The sequence below is a fragment of the Octopus bimaculoides genome, chromosome 16 (assembly GCF_046866305.1).
Source record: "Octopus bimaculoides isolate indiv1 chromosome 16, ASM4686630v1, whole genome shotgun sequence".
NCBI lineage: Eukaryota > Metazoa > Mollusca > Cephalopoda > Octopoda > Octopodidae > Octopus > Octopus bimaculoides.
In genome coordinates this window covers 13,507,917-13,528,433 of record NC_142943.1, presented here as the reverse complement: position 1 = coordinate 13,528,433, position 20,517 = coordinate 13,507,917, and the positions used below count along the sequence as shown (strand labels likewise).

General features: G+C 40.5%; 1 protein-coding gene across 2 annotated transcripts in view; it reads left to right on the top strand.

Annotated features, from left to right (window-relative positions):
* LOC106878295 (b(0,+)-type amino acid transporter 1) overlaps nt 1–18,815 on the top strand; it is a 79,171-nt gene extending 60,356 nt beyond the window's left edge. Inside the window, exons 10-14 of one of the 2 annotated variants that reach the window (XR_016244582.1) lie at nt 1,503–1,599; nt 4,467–4,616; nt 6,912–7,080; nt 13,998–16,174; nt 18,536–18,815. Coding sequence is in view for 1 of the 2 variants with exons in the window: in XM_089364160.1 (XP_089220286.1) it covers nt 1,503–1,599; nt 4,467–4,616; nt 6,912–7,080; nt 13,998–14,086 (505 nt within the window). In the remaining variant the exon portion in view is untranslated. Of the gene's footprint in view, nt 1–1,502; nt 1,600–4,466; nt 4,617–6,911; nt 7,081–13,997 lie in introns of both variants that reach the window. The other variant, XM_089364160.1, reaches the window with a different exon arrangement.
* Nucleotides 18,816–20,517: the final 1,702 nt, after the last annotated feature.

The following is a 20,517-nucleotide window of genomic DNA, read 5'->3' as shown; positions in this document are numbered from 1 at the left end:
ATATATATTATCTTTATATATGTATATATATATATATATATATATATATATATATATATATATGTGTGTGTGTATATATATGTATGTATGCACATATAAGTGTGTGTATGTATATGTATGTAAGAGTATATGTGTGTGTGTGTATATATGTATGTATATCTTTAAGTTTTGTCATCTTAATGTATATTATACTGTTGGATTTGGAAAATTAATTAATTTTAAGTGGATTAATTCAGAATTTGTTTCTTTTAATGCTCTTCTTGTAGTTACTGTTATATACATATTATTGGGTTGGGTTGGTGCATAATTATTGTGGCATTTTTTTTCAACAAAAACGATAACAACATTTAACAAAAACATCTTTAATTGATGGTTTGGCCGTCTGCCAAGCAAATGGGAAGCAGTAATTGAAGTAGATGGTGAATATGCTCCGGAAGAATCATTTAAAGATGTTGTTGTTACATGTTGTTATTGTTTTTGTTGAATAAAATTTGCACCAACCCAATAGTATTAATATTGATTACATATCACAAATAAGATGTTTTCAATATACTAAATGAATAAATGTATAAATACTTTCATTTTATTTATTAATTAATTGATGATAATTATAATAGTAACAATTATAATAGACAATTAGTTTTATTTTACTTAAATAAATTTAATAAGCAAAATAGTTATTATAGTATTGTGTAGTTTATAACTTATATTCTTATTACAACAATATTATTTTGCTCATTCCCAAAGAATTATAAAATTTGTACTTATACCATTTGTAGTCACTCAATTCAAAAATAACAATACTAATTATTTTATTGTGAGCAATCCTTAATAATTGTTTTGTTATATTACTTAATTTACTTATCTACAGAGTTTTCCCTTCCATATATATATATATATATATATATAATTTTTCATAGAAAACCATGTAATCGTTACCAATATAGCAAGAGATTTCACTGCAAAAAAAGTCTAAATTAGACTCCTTAGGGATCGTTCTCCTTGTTTATATATCCAAAGTTTTAAATTTAAATTTAAGAGAGAGATTTGACGCTAATATCCATTATTATTGTAATTTATTCCTATGTCAACATTTCTGTATAAGGCTATATTTGACTGTCAAATTTAAGTCGAACATATAAGCTGCCTTACACGTCTTCAGGGAATACATTTGAGAACAAACAAAAATCAAACAAAAGTCAAGAATAGGGGGTTTTTGTTTGTTCTCAAATGTATTCCCTGAAGATGTGTAAGGCAACTTATATGTTTGACTTAAATTTGACAGTCAAATATAGCCTTATACAGAAATGTTGACATAGGAATAAATTACAATAATAATGGATATTAGCGTCAAATCTCTGTCTTAAATTTAAATTTTATATATATATATATATATATATATATATATATATATATATATATATATAAACGTTTGTGATATTGTATGTGTTGTTGTTATTGTATTTACTGTTATAATAAATGTCTCATCTTGTAATCTTTAGACTGACTTTTGCTGCAGCCAGGGAAGGTCATCTTCCACAAGTTCTCTCCTATCTTCACATCAGGAAGAAAACTCCAGTTATCTCCCTTATATTCTCAGTAAGTCAAGTATATGATACTTCTGTCTTCTCACATGTTCTTTCTATTGTGTTGTTAAATTATGTGTGTACATACATACATACATATATACATGCATACGTGGAGGCGCAATGGCCCAGTGGTTAGGGCAGTGGTCGTCCATTTCATATTTCGACAATTCTGAGCGTGATAGAGTGTTTTCGGAAATCGTGGTTTACTGTGCTGTCTTTTGGATTTTATAAGCCCATCTACGGTTAGTAGAGTTGAAGAAAAGGATGATCAAATTTGTTATTGGATTTCTACCAATCACTTTAGTGTGATAACTCTCATGAATTACCTTTCAGTTCGCATATTTTACCAGTTTATTAATGGGAATTATCTCCCTTGAACTTTAAACTCTTCCCCTCCCTATTTCGCTGCTCACCTATTTTTGTCGAAAATTTAACAGATTGCAGCCGCATTATAATAATATTTATAATAGTTTCTTAGAAATTCTCATGAAGGTGAAGTTGATTATGTTGTTGTTGGCACTCCGTCACTTACGACGTCGAGGGTTCCAGTTGATCCAATCAACGGAACAGCCTGCTCGTGAAATTAACATGCAAGTGGCTGAGCACTCCACAGACACGTGTACCCTTAACGTAGTTCTCGGGGATATTCAGCGTGACACAGTGTGACAAGGCTGACCCTTTGAATTACAGGCACAACAGAAACAGGAAGTAAGAGTGAGAGAAAGTTGTGGTGAAAGAGTACAGCAGGGTTCGCCACCATCCCCTGCCGGAGCCTCGTGGAGTTTTAGGTGTTTTCGCTCAATAAACACTCACAACGCCCGGTCTGGGAATTGAAAGCACGAGTCCGCTGCCCTAACCACTGAGCCATTGCGACTCCACAGCTAACGGTTAACCCTCACCTAATCTCTATATTTATCTCTGCTATAGATGCTTCTGATAATGTTATTGTGGGGACGGGTAGATTGTGGCTTGGAGGTAATATGGTAGACGTGTTTGGTAAAGTAGTATATGGAATGAGGTATAATCAACAGATAAATAAGCAAATGAGCATTCAAAGTTTATTGGACGGGAGGTTGACATTCCTTGTGGCACCAGCAGACAAAATGAAAAGGGCGTTGCCCCAGAGGATGGCAAAGGAAACGTGCTGGAACAGTCACTCTGGCTCACGGGGATCGCACTTGTGGACAGCGATCTCTACCACGATAGCGTTGAGTGGGTATATGATCTGGGGACCGAGATCACCGGATGACTCAACTGTCACAGGTTCGATCATCCACCTATACTTTGACAGTTTGTTTTTCTCAGCTAGACGAGCAACAGAGCCTGGGCTGGTAGCTGACAATACTAAGTGTTGTCACAGGGGAAGGTGTCACAGCTTGTGGCATCCCAGATGAGGGACTTACCAACACGAAACTGGAAATTTGTCATGTAGTCTGGCCTTTTACTATCCCCCTCGGTCTAGCCCTGCAGACTCGAACTGGGAAGGGAAGCTTGCGGCATCTAGGTCTTGCTTTATGATCTTGTTAAGGGTGGAATGGAAAATGGTCAGCACTATGACGGCAGGACAGTGGATGGAGGCTGAAAGAATCCATTATGGATGCGCAGTGGTGTTCAGGAGGCTCACAGATCTGGAGACCAAGCCTCAAGGAAACGCCAATGCACAGGCAGTCACTATCGAACTGAGTGCCAGTTGCAAGTGATGGCACAGCTCTGCTGTGAGACTAGGTGCTGGATGGTTCTGGTCAAGTCTTGAATAAACCATTGCACCTTATATATACGCGGGTATGGTGATGGAAACGGTAAAAACAGAACTCAAAATGTGGGTATGAGAGTATTTTTATTAATATTTAGCAGAAACAACAGAATGACTCAAGCGCCGAAAGTTTTGTGGCTAAGTGCCAATACATGAAAATCTTATATATATATATATAAAGAAGTTAAGTGTTATGGGTGGTCATAGAGGCAATAAGTCCGAGTCACTTATGCTGCTAAGCACTTAATAGGTATGAAACCAATGATCACTTTATGACCAGCACCATAACATTTAACTTCATGCAAAATATATTGCCACTCTAATGCTTTATAGTGTGCTTCTTTTTCAGATATATGAACCACTGATTATATAAAGAGAGAGAGAGAGAATGTGTGTGTGTAACACGTGTTGTACATACTGTACACTTTTTGCTCCCCAAACATGCATATCTATCAAAATTTGCAAGCGTTTACTGAATTTTCTTACCCAGTTTTATGTATCCTGCCTTTAGGAGCCAAAGAGGAGCCTCAAGTCTCCTCCAAATCTCAAATCTCCCTCTAATGACTTTTAAATAAAATCTGTATCAGAAAATATATATTAATTATAACTGGTAAATGAAATAAAAGAAAAAAAATTGAACAGGTTGGAGCCCCTGTAGTGTCGCGTATGGCCGCCATCTTGGGAAGTGCCATTGCGCATGTGCAAGGGATTTGCCGTCAGCGGAAGTACCCGAGCATGCATGCGCAATGCAACAGGTGGAGAAAAGCAATAGCGTTCGCCCTCTTTTCTGTCTAGCAGTGGTGCTGACAACACGTATTCTCTCAGCTCGATACCGACATGTGGTCGAAGCTTTCTTTGGTATTCTAGCGGCATGCCTATTCACCCAGGAACTAAACGGCTCTACACCAACCTAGAATAAAGTATGTTCTGTTGTTACCGTTATTCCTCGTGTTGTTGTATTTCTGGATTTAATGATTAATATAAGAACTGGGGAGAGATGGCCGAGCCATCATATCTCATCCAATTCTTATACCCCTTTGTTTCCGTGTTTGTTCTAAACAATTATAAACATCCCACTGTACTAGAACTGTCCTAACACTGTGAATTCTTTGCTTTATTTGCAGGCTATAATTGCTTTAATCATGATAATACCAGGAGAAATATCTTCACTAATTGATTTCTTCAGTTTTACTGCCTGGCTTTTCTATGGACTGGCTTTCTTATCGCTTATAGTAATGAGGTTTACGAAGAAAAATGAGCCCAGACCGTTCAAGGTAAGTAGACAATCACATGCACACAGACACATGCACATGTGGATATGTTTCTTGTTACCAACCCTCACATGGTTTGAAACAAGGTAATATTTCCCTAGTGGGAAGATATGTTTCCATGGAACATTAGGAATAAATAAAACTGCTTGGATGACAGGGATACTCATTTACAAATATCATGTTATTGAGACGAGGAGACACACACACACGTACATGCATACGGAATCGATGAGAGTATTTACATACATTGGTGCAGTGAGTAATGACAGAAGAGTACTTCTGTAGACTGTGGGAAATATGGAACTCAAAGCTGTCTGCATTTAACAAAGCCATATCTCATAATGTGGAGGCGCAATGGCCCAGTGGTTAGGGCAGCAGACTTGCGGTCAGAGGATCGCGGTTTCGATTCCCAGATCGGGCGTTGTGAGTATTTATTGAGCGAAATCACCTAAGCTCCACGAGGCTCCGGCAGGAGGTGGTGGCGACCCCTGTTGTACTCTTTCGCCCCAACTTTCTCTCACTCTTTCTTCCTGTTTCTTGAGTAACGCTGCGATGGACTGGCGTCCCGTCCAGCTAGCGGGGGGGGGGGGGACACGCCATAGAAACCGGGAAACCGGGCCCATGAGCCTGGCTAGGCTTTGAAAGGGCGACGTTTATCGTTATATCTCATAATGCTTTTGTAGTACCAGGGCTAGTGCCAATATATGGAATATTTGAAACATGAAAGCCAGAAAGATACTGGCTACCACTGGCAATTTCCACATTAACAGACAACGATAGGATTTATGTGAAATGAAGTGATGGTGGCAGAGGCATAAGGTCAGTGAAAACAGCCTTTGAATGTCACATTGTATCACTTAGACCAGGGGTTTTCAAACTTTTTGACTTGCGGACCCCTTTATATTTCAGGTTTTACCTTAGGGACCCCCTTATAAACGCTTATGAAATTTATACATAAATATTTGCTTAAAATAACATATTTTTACATTTATTTATTTAACAGTATTTAACAAAATAGGTTTATTGTTAATTAAAAGATTTCGATTAAAAAACATATATAAAATCAAATTGCCCATAAAATGTATTTGCTGTCCACAGACCCTCTGTCTTGTCCTTGCGGACCACAGTTTGAAAACCCCTGACTTAGACAATACCTGCTGATCAGTAAAGAAAGAACTGAGTACATACATGACGAACTTCTTTCAGATTCTGATTGAACTAGGTAAAACTCACAAGGATTTGGTCATCCTGGAGTGGCAGTAGAAGATACGTTCCTTGAATGCTATGCAGTGGGATTGAACCTGAAACCACGTGTGTGGAGAAGTTTCTTAACCATACAGTCATATCTGTGCTTCATGGTTACAAAACAAACTTCTTAATTGTTAAATCATGTTGTGTCCCTGTGAAGGAATGTGGTTTAGTGGCTAGCGTATTTGGCTTACAATCGTAAGGTTGTAAGTTCAAGTCTCAGCAGTGCATTGTTTCCTTGAGCAAGACTCTTTATTTCACATTGCTCCAGTCCACTCAGCCGGCAAGAAATAAGTAATACCTGTATTTCAAAGGGGCCAACTTTGTCATGCTGAATCCCTCTGAGAACTACATTAAGGGTATGCATGTCTGTGGAGTACTCATCCCCTTGCACGTTAATTTCAAGTTCAGCCTCTTCCATTGATTGGATCGACTGGAACACTTACCGTCATAACCGATAGAGCGACGGTAAGTAAGCTGTGTCCCTGTGTCTCATTACTTTTCTGTTTATAGATTGCATTTTCAGAATACGTGTTAGGCATCTTTTTATTTAATTTTTTCTGTAATGGTTATAGTTATTAGATGTGGCCATACTGGGGCACTGCCTTGAAGAATTTTTAGTCCAATGAATTGACCTTAGAACTTATTTTGCTTTTAAGACCTGATTCTTATTCTATGAATCTCTTTTTCCAAACTGATAAGTTATAGGAATGGAAACACCAACACCGGTTGTCAAACAGTGGTGGGGTCGGGCAAACAGAGACACAAGGATGCACACTTGACAACCAGTGGTGGTGTGCTCACATCCATGTAACATTGGCAAAAGTCACTGACAGAATAAGCCCCAGGCTTACGAAAATAAGCACAGGGGTTGAGTCATTGAACTAAAGTTCTTTAAGGTGGTGCTCCATCATGGCCACGGTCTAGAAACAAATACAAGAAAAAAGATAAAACATTACAATTCTCATCAAACCTTTCAGTTGCTAATCCCTTTTGTTCTCAATGAAACCCAGATTAATTTTAAGAATTTACCCTTTATCTTCTTTTAAGGTTTTCATCCTAGTACCAATTGTAATGCTCATTATCTCCGTATATCTGGTCGTGGCACCAATTGTACAAAATCCTGATTTGGGTTTTCTCTACGCCTTCCTTTTAATCATTGGAGGACTTATCTTCTATTTCATTTTTGTCCACTTCAAAGTCGAGTTGCCATGCATGAGTAAGTGTGCCTTTTTTTACCTATCTTTTCTCATTCTTTTATTTCTTTTAATCATTTGGCTGTGGCCATCCTGGGGCACCACCTTGAAGAGTATTATTAGTTGAACGAATCAACCCCCAGGACATTTTTTTTTTGGTCTATGCTATCGGTCACTTTTGCCAAAACTGCTAAGTTACATGGACGTAAACACACCAACACTGGTTGTCAAGCAGTGGTGTGGGAACAAATATACACACATGCGTGCACACACACACACACACACACACACACGTGATGGGCTTCTTTCATTTTTAGTCTACAAGATCCAGTAACAACGCTTTGGTCAACCTGGGGCTATACCAAGGTGTCATGTAGTGGGACTGAACCTGGAACCATGTGGTTGGGAAGCAAACTTCTTACCATACCTATATATATATATATATATATATATATATATATATATATATATATATGTTCATATATCTCCACAATGTGTTGATGAGAAAAGCATGTAATCGCTACCAATATAGCAAGAGATTTCTCCGCAAAGGTCTAAAGTAGACTCCTTAAGGATCCATCTCCTTGGTTATATATCAAATTTAAAATTTAAAAGAGTTTTGACGCTGATATCCATTATTATTGAAATTTATTCCTATGTCAATATTTCTGTATAAGGCTATATTTAACTGTCAGCCTTATACAGAAATGTTGACATTGGAATAAATTTCAATAATAATGGATATCAGAGTCAAAACTCTCTTTTAAATTATATATATATATATATATCATCATCATCATCATCATCATCATCGTTTAACGTCCGCTTTCCATGCTAGCATGGGTTGGACGATTTGACTGAGGACTGGTGAAACCGGATGGCAACACCAGGCTCCAGTCCGATTTGGCAGAGTTTCTACAGCTGGATGCCCTTCCTAACGCCAACCACTCAGAGAGTGTAGTGGGTGCTTTTACGTGTCACCCGCACGAAAACGGCCACGCTCGAAATGGTGTCTTTTATGTGCCACCCGCACAAGCCAGTCCAGGGGCACTGGCAACGATCTCGCTCGAAAATCCTACAGGAGCCAGTCAGGCGGTACTGGCAACGGCCACGCTCAAAATGGTGCATCTCATGTGCCACCCGCACAAGAACCAGTCCAGGGGCACTGGCAACGATCTTACTTGGCTTGCCGGGTCTTCTCACGCACAGCCCATTTCCAAAGGTCTCGGTCCGTAGTCATCGCCTCGGTGAGGCCCAATGTACGAAGGTCTTGCCTCACCACCTCAGCCCAGGTCTTCCTGGGCCTACCTCTTCCACGGGTTCCCTCAACTGTTAGGGTGTGGCACTTTTTCACGCAGCTATCCTCCTCCATTCTCACCACATGTCCATACCAGCGCAATCGTCTCTCTTGCACGCCACAACTGATGCTTCTAATGTTCAGCTTTTCTCTCAAGATACTTACACTCTGACGGGTATTCACATTGACATTACACATCCAACGGAGCATACTGGCTTCATTCCTTGCGAGCTTACGTATGTCCTCAGCAGTTACAGCCCATGTTTCACTGCCATGTAGCATGGTTGTTCGTACGCATGCGTCATACAGTCTGCCTTTTACTCTGAGTGAGAGTCCCTTTGTCGCCAGCAGGGGTAAGAGCTCTCTGAACTTTGCCCAGGCTATTCTTATTCTAGCAGCTATACTTTCAGCGCACCCACCCCCACTACTAACTTGGTCGCCCAGATAGCGGAAGCTATCGACTACCTCTAGTTTTTCACCCTGGAATGAGATAGAAGTTGTTTCCTGTTTGTTTGCAGTCTTTATTGCACCTGAACATCTGCCACAAACAAAAACTAACTTGCTAGTTAACCTGCCTTTGATGTTGCTGCACCTCTTATGTGTCCATAGCTTGCACCGGGTACATCTTATAGAGTTACTACCTACTCCTTTTCTACATACTGAGCAGGGCCATCTACCTGAAGGGGTTTGTGTTTTATCTACCTTCCTACTGATTAGGATTTTGGTTTTAGCTAGGTTGACTCTAAGGCCCTTCAATTCTAGACCTTGCTTCCACACCTGAAACTTCTCCTCTAGTTCTGATAGTGACTCCGCAATTAGGGCAAGGTCATCAGCATAGAGGAGCTCCCAGGGGCAACCTGTCTTGAACTCCTCTGTGATTGCCTGGAGGACTATGGTAAATAATAGGGGGCTGAGGACGGAACCTTGGTGGACCCCTACCTCTACCCGGAATTCATTGCTGTACTCATTTCCAACCCTCACCTTACTGGCAGCATCTCTGTACATGGCTCGCACAGCTCTCACTAACCATTCTTCTATCCCAAGTTTCCTCATTGACCACCAGATAAGGGATCGGGGGACCCTGTCAAAGGCTTTCTCCATGTCAACGAAAGCCAGGTACAGAGGTTTATCCTTAGCTAGGTATTTCTCCTGCAACTGTCTCACTAGAAATAAGGCATCAGTAGTGCTTTTACCTGGCACGAACCCAAACTGCATCTCATCTAAATTGATTCGCTCCCTAATTAGTTGGGCTATGACCCTCTCTGTAACTTTCATAACCTGATCTAACAGCTTGATGCCTCTGTAATTATTTGTATCTAAAGCGTCCCCTTTACCTTTGTAGCAGTTGACTATGATGCTGCTACACCAGTCATAGGGTATGACTCCTTCGTGTATCACCTGGTTCGTAATACGGGTGACTAGGCTATAGCCAACACTGCCAGATATTTTGAGCATCTCTGCAGTGATTCCTGATGGGCCGGGGGCTTTCCCGGTCTTCATACTCTTAATTGCTTTATCTACCCTGGTACTATCAACTCGGATAGCTGGTCCCTCTATTGGGTCGACATAAGGCAGGCTCTCTTTCTCCCATTCATTCTCTTTATTAAGCAATCTATCGTAGTGGCATCTCCAGACCTCTTTCTTTGCATCCTCATTTAATGCAAGCGTACCATCATCCATGCGAACACATTTCTCTCCTACAACATCACTATTCTCTCTCCTACACTGTCTTGCAACACGAAATACCTCGAGTCTTTGGTCCTCACGGCGCAGAACATTGGCAAATCTTTCCTTATCTGCTTCCCCTCTGGCTAAATAAACCTGTCGCCTAGCCTCCCTTCTGGCACATTGGTACAATTCCCTGCTACCACCGTTCTTCCAGTCCTTCCAAGCCTGTTTCTTTTGTCTAATAGCCCTGTCTACCTCCTTGTTCCACCACCACGTTACTCTGGGTTGGGAGGGGACCTTACACCACCCACAAATCTGGTCGGTGGCTTTCAACAGGTTGTCCCGCAGAAATCTCCAATTGTCTTCCACGTTGTATGATGCTATATCCCCTTCTATTTCGTTAAATGCTTCAAGTAACTTGTCTCTAAGTCTCTGTCCGTTTGCAGGGTCTTTAAGCTTCCACACCCTTCTTCTCCAAGCCTGTCTAATTTTGGGCACCCATTTTGCCTTGATCCCAAAGTCGCTAACTACTAATCTATGTTGTGGGGTACATTCTTCGCCAGGGTAGGTTTTGGCATTTATAAGCCGCCCTCTTTCCCTATTTCTGGCGAGGATGTAGTCGATTTGGCTAGAGTGTCTGCCGGAGCGGTAGGTGACTAGGTGACTGGCAGGTTTCCTGAAGTTGGTATTGCAGACCATAAGATTGGTTGCATCACAGAACTCCAGCAGTCTGGTTCCCTCCTCGTTGCGGGAACCGAAGCCATAGCCTCCAGGTATGCCATGGAAGCCCCCAGCACGACGTCCGACATGACCGTTGAAGTCTCCAGCCACAAAGAGAAGGTCCCTGTCACTCGTCGACGAGGTAGTTTGCAAGAGGGTGTCATAGAATTGGTCTTTCAGACCATCTGGTAGCCCAGGTTGAGGTGCATAAGCTGAGATGACAGTAGCTAATCTATGATGAAGCACTAGTCTGATCTTAAGTACTCTGTCACTTACTCTAACGACCTCGATTACCTTATCCACCCATTTCTCCGCTAGAAGTATTCCTACGCCCCCGACCCCGTCAGTGTTCCCTGCCCAGAAAATCTTGTACCTGTGTTCTTTGCCTGTGAGGAACCTTGCAGAACCTCCTCTCCATCTTACTTCCTGGATGCAGCACATATCTACGCATCTCCGTTCAAGCATCTCAACAATTTCACCAGATCTACCTTTCAGCGTGCCGACGTTGAGAGTGCCAATCCTAACAGTATGGGTGTTGGGGGTGTGGACCTGTAGCCTGGGAAGGGGAGCTTCTTTCAGTTTCTGTCTACAAAATCTACTCACAAGACTTTGGTTGGCTTGAGGCTATAGTAGAAGGCACTTGCCCAAGGTGCCACAAAGTGGGACTGAAACCAGAACCATGTGGTTTGGAAGCAAACTTCTTACCACACAGACTTGCCTGTGCCTATACTTTCATAATAATTTAGTTTTGTAACAGCTTAGCCACAAGGAAGAACGGCAGAGCCTATGAACAATGGTAATTTTAGAATTCTTTTGTTTGAAGAATATAATGTGACCAGTTGATAAAATGAAAGAATTGAAAATGTGAAAGAGTTGATAAATCATAAACTGTGGAGGAATTCTGCTTGAAGCATTCCACATAACCTCTCACAACTTATTTTCTGAAATTTTCAAAATATGTTTGTGAATTTGTGTTCTACACACGGGAATTCATATGATTATGCAAAAACTAAAAACAAAAAAAAAAATTTGATGTGTGACTTAAGGACTATTTAGCTGTTATTTTTAGTACATCTCATGACCACTTCATACCCTCCTCATCTGTTTGTCAGTTTGTCGTCTTTCAATATCGTTCTCCCCATTAACATTGAATCATTTATTGCTGAGATTTAAGCTAAAAATTTGGACTGTCTCTATATTAAATTGAAAGAAAAAGAAAATTCGGAAAAAAAAAATCAGATTTGTTCAAACTGGGTCCTCTACCAAGAGAGGGCCCTACACACATGTTCAAGGGGTGTACGCTATAATGAATTTTTAGTATATCATAGTGGCTAATGATGGAGCCTCAAGCCTTCAACACTTTATGGTTGGAACTGGTGTACTATGTGAAGTATAAAACAGCAATCTTCAGGTTTTGCAGAGTAGAGTGCCCCCACTGTCATTTTCTAATTGGGTTCTGTGCTTCCTAGTGCCAGCTCTGCGTGTAATTCCCTCTCTCTCCCGCCATCATCCACATCTCAAGACATACTGCAATAACTGGCCTTAATGTATAGTGTCTATACATTAAGTATAATACATAGATGGCTATTTTTATCAAATACTTCCTCAATTGCATATACCGGTTGTTTTAATCCCCGTGAGATCTTAGAATGCTGAACCTTACAAAGGAGATGACAGAGGACTGGGATATGTGATGCATTACTATACTCGAGAAGATACAACCACCACAACAGGAATGAGATACTAAAACAAAGGTGCCACGTAAAAAGTGTTGGTGTGGATGCTGGTGCATGTAAGAAGCACCCTGTACACTCTGTAGAGTGTTAGAGAAGGTATCCAGCTGTAGAAACCAAGCCAAAACAAATGATGAAATTTCTTTTTATAGGGCACTAGAATGGGTGATTTTTACATGGTGCTGGAACAACTGCTTTTCTTATTTGATATCTGTCAAACTGTCCAACCCATGCCAGCATGAAAAATGGACATTGAATGATGATGATGATAATACTAACATTTATGTATATATATTACCTGTCTATCCATTTATTTGTGGAGATGCAATGGCCCAGTGGTTAGGGCAGCGGACTCACAGTCATAGGATCACGGTTTCGACTCCCAGGCCAGGCGTTATGAGTTTATTGAGCGAAAAACCCCTAAAGCTCCACGAGGCTCCGGCAGGGGATGGTGGTGAACCCTGCTGTACTCTTCCACCACAACTTTTTCTCACTCTTACTTCCTGTTTCTGTTGTGCCTGTAATTCAAAGGGCCAGCCTTGTCACTCTGTGTCACGCTGAATATCCCCGAGAACTATGTTAAGGGTACACGTGTCTGTGGAGTGCTCAGCCACTTGCACGTTAATTTCACGAGCAGGCTGTTCCGTTGATTGGATCAACTGGAACCCTTGACGTCGTAAGCGATGTAGTGCCATCATCATCATCCATTTATTTATCCATATATTTATCCATCTCTCTTCCTCCCTCCCTCTTTTCTTTCTCTCTCTCTCTCTCTCTTACTCTGTCTGTTTATCTATCAGTCTCTCAGTTGTCCCATCCACCCTGAGACCCCCTTCGGTCATGACTGACCATGGGATTGTACCTAGAAAGTTACCCTATGAGGTACAAGTCCGGGCAAGGTTGTTTATGTAAGACCAGCAGTCGCCCAGCCTCACCCTCTCCACACCACCAGTGTTATCCAAGAGAAAGGGCAAAGGCCGATACAGCTTGGTACCAGTGACATCGCAACTCATTTCTACAGCTGAGTGAACTGGAGCAACGTGAAATAAAGTGTCTTGCCCAAGAACACAACACGCAGCCCTGTCCAGGATTCGAACTCACAACTTCACGATCGTAAGCTTGATGCTCTAACCACTGAACCATGCACCTTCACCTCATCCACCCATCCATTATTCAATCTATACCAGCATTTATATTCATTATTTATTCTCAGTCTAAACTCCGAGAAGGCAGCAACCTAGCAGAATCATTACCATGTTAAACACAATGCTTAGCATAATCTCTTCTGGCTTTACAGAGTCCAAATGCAACCATGGTTGACTTTGCCTTTCACCCTTTGAGATCGATAAATTAAGCGTCAATCAAACACTGGAGTTGATGATATCAATTAAAATTGCTGGCCTTGCGTGAAAGTTTTAAACTATTACTAATCTGTGTGTGTGTGTGTGTGTGTGTGTAATATATATACATATACAAGTGTACATTTATACTCATCCTATGTACTTATTTTTCTATATTTCAGAAGCCTTTACGAGATTTATTCAAAAGTTTGTGGGTGTTGCTCCATCAAAATATGTTGCCCTAGAAAAGCCCGAAAGCAACAAGTCTTGAACATCAAGATTGGTAAAAACAAATATTCAGCCATTGGGAATTAAATTTTAATTCCATGAAATTTCAGGAAGAAAAAATAAAAAAAAGGCAAAGGCAAATACTCAACAATACGAAAATGAAATTAATTTCTCTGGATAACTTTGTGTGTGTGTGTGTGTGTAAGAGAGAGAGTGAGTGAGTGAGTGTTTTTGTGTGTGTGCATGTGTTTAATCTTTTTACTGGAATTTTCTTGGAGATATTACATACTGAACCAAATCTCAACTTTAGACTCTTTAGCCTCAATGTAAAATGTTGAGCAGCTATGATTTATTTTCAACTGAAAAGTGGAGGGGAAAAAAACGAGGCAAAAAAGCCTAAACATAACAAAATACTTGATCTGCAGCAAATTTGAATGAACAACATTTCTCAGTGAAAATATCTTCTGAACAACTTGAAACATGGCGTAATTTCATTAACTAATATTAACACTTCACACTTTCACCTATACTCATACATTTTTCCTTGCTTGAATATCAACTCACTGGGATTTCATTCTCAGCACATGGACTTACAATTGTACGAATGATACAGCATTCATATTGAGTTCACTGGTCATTGAGGGCTTGCAAAGCTTATGAATGCAAACACTTTCTTCTGACAAAATCAGTGAAAAGAAAACAAACTTACTTTACTCATTAAAAAAAAAAGGCAAAACACCAGATCAAATCTTCACCAATTCTTTTGTTACCATATTTCTATTGAAATGTATTGTCTTTGGTTTGGTTATTTTTGAAAATATTGAAAACTTTTAACTAAAATAACTTTATCATTTTGTTGAATATCTTGGGAGATTTGTTATATCAATCATAATAACACATGGGTCAATTCTGCTTCTTTCTTGTTAGTCATTTGGTTAAATATGTAACCATCTAACTAATCAAGCATTTGTTTAATGTGCTCGTCAAACAATTGATTAGCTGTTTGTTAGTCAAAGTTCTTTTGTTGCTGGTCGCCATCTTTTCAGTGACTTGGTAATTTCCTCTCTCACTCTGAGGTCTGTAAGGTCTGCCCTTGTTATTATTGCTGTTATTATTGGTGTAATTACTCTCCCAACACACAACAAAATTTGTTTCAACAAAGGAATTCACATCAAGAATCTTGCAAAACAAATACAACTTTGCCATTATTGTTTTGGTTGGAGCATAAACTAACATGAAATTTTGATGGAAGATTTTAATTCAGATCACTTTAATACAGAAAGATTGTGTCATAAAATCAGGGATGATCTCAGATATGTCGCCATCCAAAGGATTAATTTAATTAAAACCTTCGTTATAAAGTTGAACAAAAAAACATAATTCTTGATGAAAGAAATTAAATACTGATTGATTTTTTAAATCCAAATTTTGACCTACCTTCATTGAAGAACTTATCAAACATAGATTTGTAGATGGTTTTTAAGTGATGAAAGTGACACAGTAACTATTTACAATAAAATGTCTTTCTGGATTATTTTTTTCCTGCTACTTTCAAGTAAAAGAAAACGAATCTTGCAAGGAATACACAAAACATCATTTACTAACATGTCTAACATGACTGGATTAAAAGGAAAAATTATTTTATGAATACACATACATCAAATGTCTGATAGATACTACGTTTAACTAATTAGTGTTTTTATCTGAAGATTTTTTCTTTTTGGACGAACATTTTTTAAAAAACAATTTTTACAAAAAAAAAAAGAAAAATATTCTTCAAATATTGACTTCTAAAATTATCTGTGCAATTTTTGTCTTATGAAGTCTAAAAGACCTTTCATAAACAATATTCTGTGAGTGGGAAATGTAACATTTCCACACTTGCCATCTCTGAAGAGCACAAGTATTAGATAACCATTCAGTTTGCTAATATCCAGTGCAAAATTAATTGGGTGAAATCGGCTGTAAGGGATCTATAATACTGAATACTTTAATATATAATTGTTGATACGATGTAAACTTCTCACAGAATGTTATGTTGTTGTTCTTTTATCGTACAATAAATACTCAATTACAATAATTAACACAAAGCTAAACAACAACAAACATTTGTTTTGTAATAAATCATTATGTGCCAGAAGGGAGGCTAGGCGACAGGTTTATTTAGCCAGAGGGGAAGCAGATAAGGAAAGATTTGCCAATGTTCTGCGCCGTGAGGACCAAAGACTCGAGGTATTTCGGGTTGCAAGACAGTGTAGGAGAGAGAATAGTGATGTTGTAGGAGAGAAATGTGTTCGCATGGATGATGGTACGCTTGCATTAAATGAGGATGCAAAGAAAGAGGTCTGGAGATGCCACTACGATAGATTGCTTAATAAAGAGAATGAATGGGAGAAAGAGAGCCTGCCTTATGTCGACCCAATAGAGGGACCAGCTATCCGAGTTGATAGTACCAGGGTAGATAAAGCAATTAAGAGTATGAAGACCGGGAAAGCCCCCGGCCCATCAGGAATCACTGCAGAGATGCTCAAAATATCTGGCAGTGTTGGCTATAGCCTAGTCACCCGTATTACGAACCAGGTGATACACGAAGGAGTCATACCCTATGACTGGTGTAGCAGCATCATAGTCAACTGCTACAAAGGTAAAGGGGACGCTTTAGATACAAATAATTACAGAGGCATCAAGCTGTTAGATCAGGTTATGAAAGTTACAGAGAGGGTCATAGCCCAACTAATTAGGGAGCGAATCAATTTAGATGAGATGCAGTTTGGGTTCGTGCCAGGTAAAAGCACTACTGATGCCTTATTTCTAGTGAGACAGTTGCAAGAGAAATACCTAGCCAAGGATAAACCTCTGTACCTGGCTTTCGTTGACATGGAGAAAGCCTTTGACAGGGTCCCCCGATCCCTTATCTGGTGGTCAATGAGGAAACTTGGGATAGAAGAATGGCTAGTGAGAGCTGTGCGAGCCATGTACAGAGATGCGGCCAGTAAGGTGAGGGTTGGAAATGAGTACAGCAATGAATTCCGGGTAGAGGTAGGGGTCCACCAAGGTTCCGTCCTCAGCCCCCTATTATTTACCATAGTCCTCCAGGCAATCACAGAGGAGTTCAAGACAGGTTGCCCCTGGGAGCTCCTCTATGCTGATGACCTTGCCCTAATTGCGGAGTCACTATCAGAACTAGAGGAGAAGTTTCAGGTGTGGAAGCAAGGTCTAGAATTGAAGGGCCTTAGAGTCAACCTAGCTAAAACCAAAATCCTAATAAGTAGGAAGGTAGATAAAACACAAACCCCTTCAGGTAGATGGCCCTGCTCAGTATGTAGAAAAGGAGTAGGTAGTAACTCTATAAGATGTACCCGGTGCAAGCTATGGACACATAAGAGGTGCAGCAACATCAAAGGCAGGTTAACTAGCAAGTTAGTTTTTGTTTGTGGCAGATGTTCAGGTGCAATAAAGACTGCAAACAAACAGGAAACAACTTCTATCTCATTCCAGGGTGAAAAACTAGAGGTAGTCGATAGCTTCCGCTATCTGGGCGACCAAGTTAGTAGTGGGGGTGGGTGCGCTGAAAGTGTAGCTGCTAGAATAAGAATAGCCTGGGCAAAGTTTAGAGAGCTCTTACCCCTGCTGGCGACAAAGGGACTCTCACTCAGAGTAAAAGGCAGACTGTATGACGCATGCGTACGAACAACCATGCTACATGGCAGTGAAACATGGGCTGTAACTGCTGAGGACATACGTAAGCTCGCAAGGAATGAAGCCAGTATGCTCCGTTGGATGTGTAATGTCAATGTGAATACCCGTCAGAGTGTAAGTATCTTGAGAGAAAAGCTGAACATTAGAAGCATCAGTTGTGGCGTGCAAGAGAGACGATTGCGCTGGTATGGACATGTGGTGAGAATGGAGGAGGATAGCTGCGTGAAAAGTGCCACACCCTAACAGTTGAGGGAACCCGTGGAAGAGGTAGGCCCAGGAAGACCTGGGCTGAGGTGGTGAGGCAAGACCTTCGTACATTGGGCCTCACCGAGGCGATGACTACGGACCGAGACCTTTGGAAATGGGCTGTGCGTGAGAAGACCCGGCAAGCCAAGTAAGATCGTTGCCAGTGCCCCTGGACTGGTTCTTGTGCGGGTGGCACATGAGATGCACCATTTTGAGCGTGGCCGTTGCCAGTACCGCCTGACTGGCTCCTGTAGGATTTTCGAGCGAGATCGTTGCCAGTGCCCCTGGACTGGCTTGTGCGGGTGGCACATAAAAGACACCATTTCGAGCGTGGCCGTTTTCGTGCGGGTGACACGTAAAAGCACCCACTACACTCTCTGAGTGGTTGGCGTTAGGAAGGGCATCCAGCTGTAGAAACTCTGCCAAATCAGACTGGAGCCTGGTGTTGCCATCCGGTTTCACCAGTCCTCAGTCAAATCGTCCAACCCATGCTAGCATGGAAAGCGGACGTTAAACGATGATGATGATGATGATGATGATGATGAAGGCAGTGATCCAGCAGAAACGTTAGCACGCCGGGCGAAATGCTTAGCTGTATTTCAGCTGTCTTTACGTTCTGAGTTCAAATTCTGCCAAGGTCGACTTTGCTTTTCATTCTTTTGGGGTCGATAAATTAAGTACCAGTTGCGTACTGAGGTTGATCTAATCAACTGGCCCCCTCCAAAAAAAATTTCGGACCTTGTGCCTTGAGTAGAAAAGAATAAATCATATTTGTAAAACAAATTTTATTTTATATAATATCCTTATTAAAGTTTAGTATCAAAATATTTCATTCATTTTTTATTTGTTTCAGTAATTTAACTGTGGCCATGCTGGGGCAGTACCTTGAATGGTTTTTAGTTTAACAGACTGGCCCCCAGTACTTATGTATGTTTTTATTTTTAAGCCTGGTACTTATTCTATAAGTTGCTTCTACCAATCCTCTAAGGTATAAGGATGTAAACAAACCAACACAGCTTATCAAGCACCCACACATACCAGAATGGAGAGCGGACATTAAATGATGATGACGATGAATTCCAATTTGGTTCTAAGCTTGGAATTTACTCTATAAAGAGATGGATTGTTTCATTGGTGACATACTTAAAAATCCATTACTATCCACTTTTACTCTTTTACTTGTTTCAGTCATTTGACTGTGGCCATGCTGGAGCACTGCCTTTAGCCGAGCAAATCGACCCCAGGACTTATTCTCTGTAAGCCTAGTACTTATTCTATTGGACTCTTTTGCCGAACTGCTAAGTTACAGGGACGTAAACACACCAGTTTCGGTTGTCAAGTGATTTTGGGGTCACACACACACACACACACACACACACACAGGGCTTCTTTCAGTTTCCGTCTACCAAATGCACCCTCAAGGCTTTGGTCGGCCCGAGGCTATAGTAGACACTTGCCCAAGGTGCCACGCAGTTAGGACTGAACCCGGAACCATGTGGTTGGTATGCAAGCTACTTACCACAGAGCCACTCCTATCTGTAAAATTTATATGAACATTAACAAGGAGAATGGAGTGAGTAACTTGTTCGACTGCATGATTCAAGAGGAGAATGGGGTGAGTAACTTGTTCGACTGCATGATTCAAGAGGAGAATGGGGTGAGTAACTTGTTCGACTGCATGATTCAAGAATTGAGGGATCTGAGTTGCTCACTCTGTTCTCAATATTCACAGGCTTCCACACAATTTCCGTGTACCAAATTCACTCACAAGGCACTGGTCTTCTTGGGGCTATGGAAGAAGACATTCACCCAAGGTGCTGCACAATGGGATTGAACCCAGAAGTGGGACTGAACCCGGAACCATATGCTTACAAAGTAAGCTTCTTACCCATGCAACCACGCCTACACCTCAAAGAAAGTACAGTAATCACTTTCTATATTGCAGTTCACCTATCACGTCCTCAGTACCTCGCAAATTTTTCTGGTTAATATTTTAAAATTTATATCGCGGACTCCTCAGTATATCATGGATTTCTGCAGCCAATGGGTAGTTATATTTTTTTTAGATTTTAATTATTTCTGTGGTGAAATAAGTGTTTTCACGCCTAAGAATTAATAAAGAGGAATACAGTACGGTACTGGATTGTAAAACACATAGATTAAAATATATTAAAAGCAAACATGTAGTGTATAGTAGATGAGTAAACAAACAATCGTATATACTGTATGGAAAACAAAACTCGGGAGGCAAGAAAAGAGAAGACGTGAGTATTCCTAAGAGTGTGGGAAGAGTTTATAAAAGCCTAAATATTTAAAATTAATAAAATAGATTAGCTTGCTTACCAACCACATGGTTCCGGGTTCAGTCCTACTGCGTGGCACCTTGGGCAAGTGTCTTCTACTATCGCCTCGGGCCAACCAAAGCCTTGTGAGTGGATTTGGTAGACGGAAACTGAAAGAAGCTCTTCGTATATATATATATATATATGTGTGTGTGTGTGTGTTTGTATCTGTGTTTGTACCCCCAAC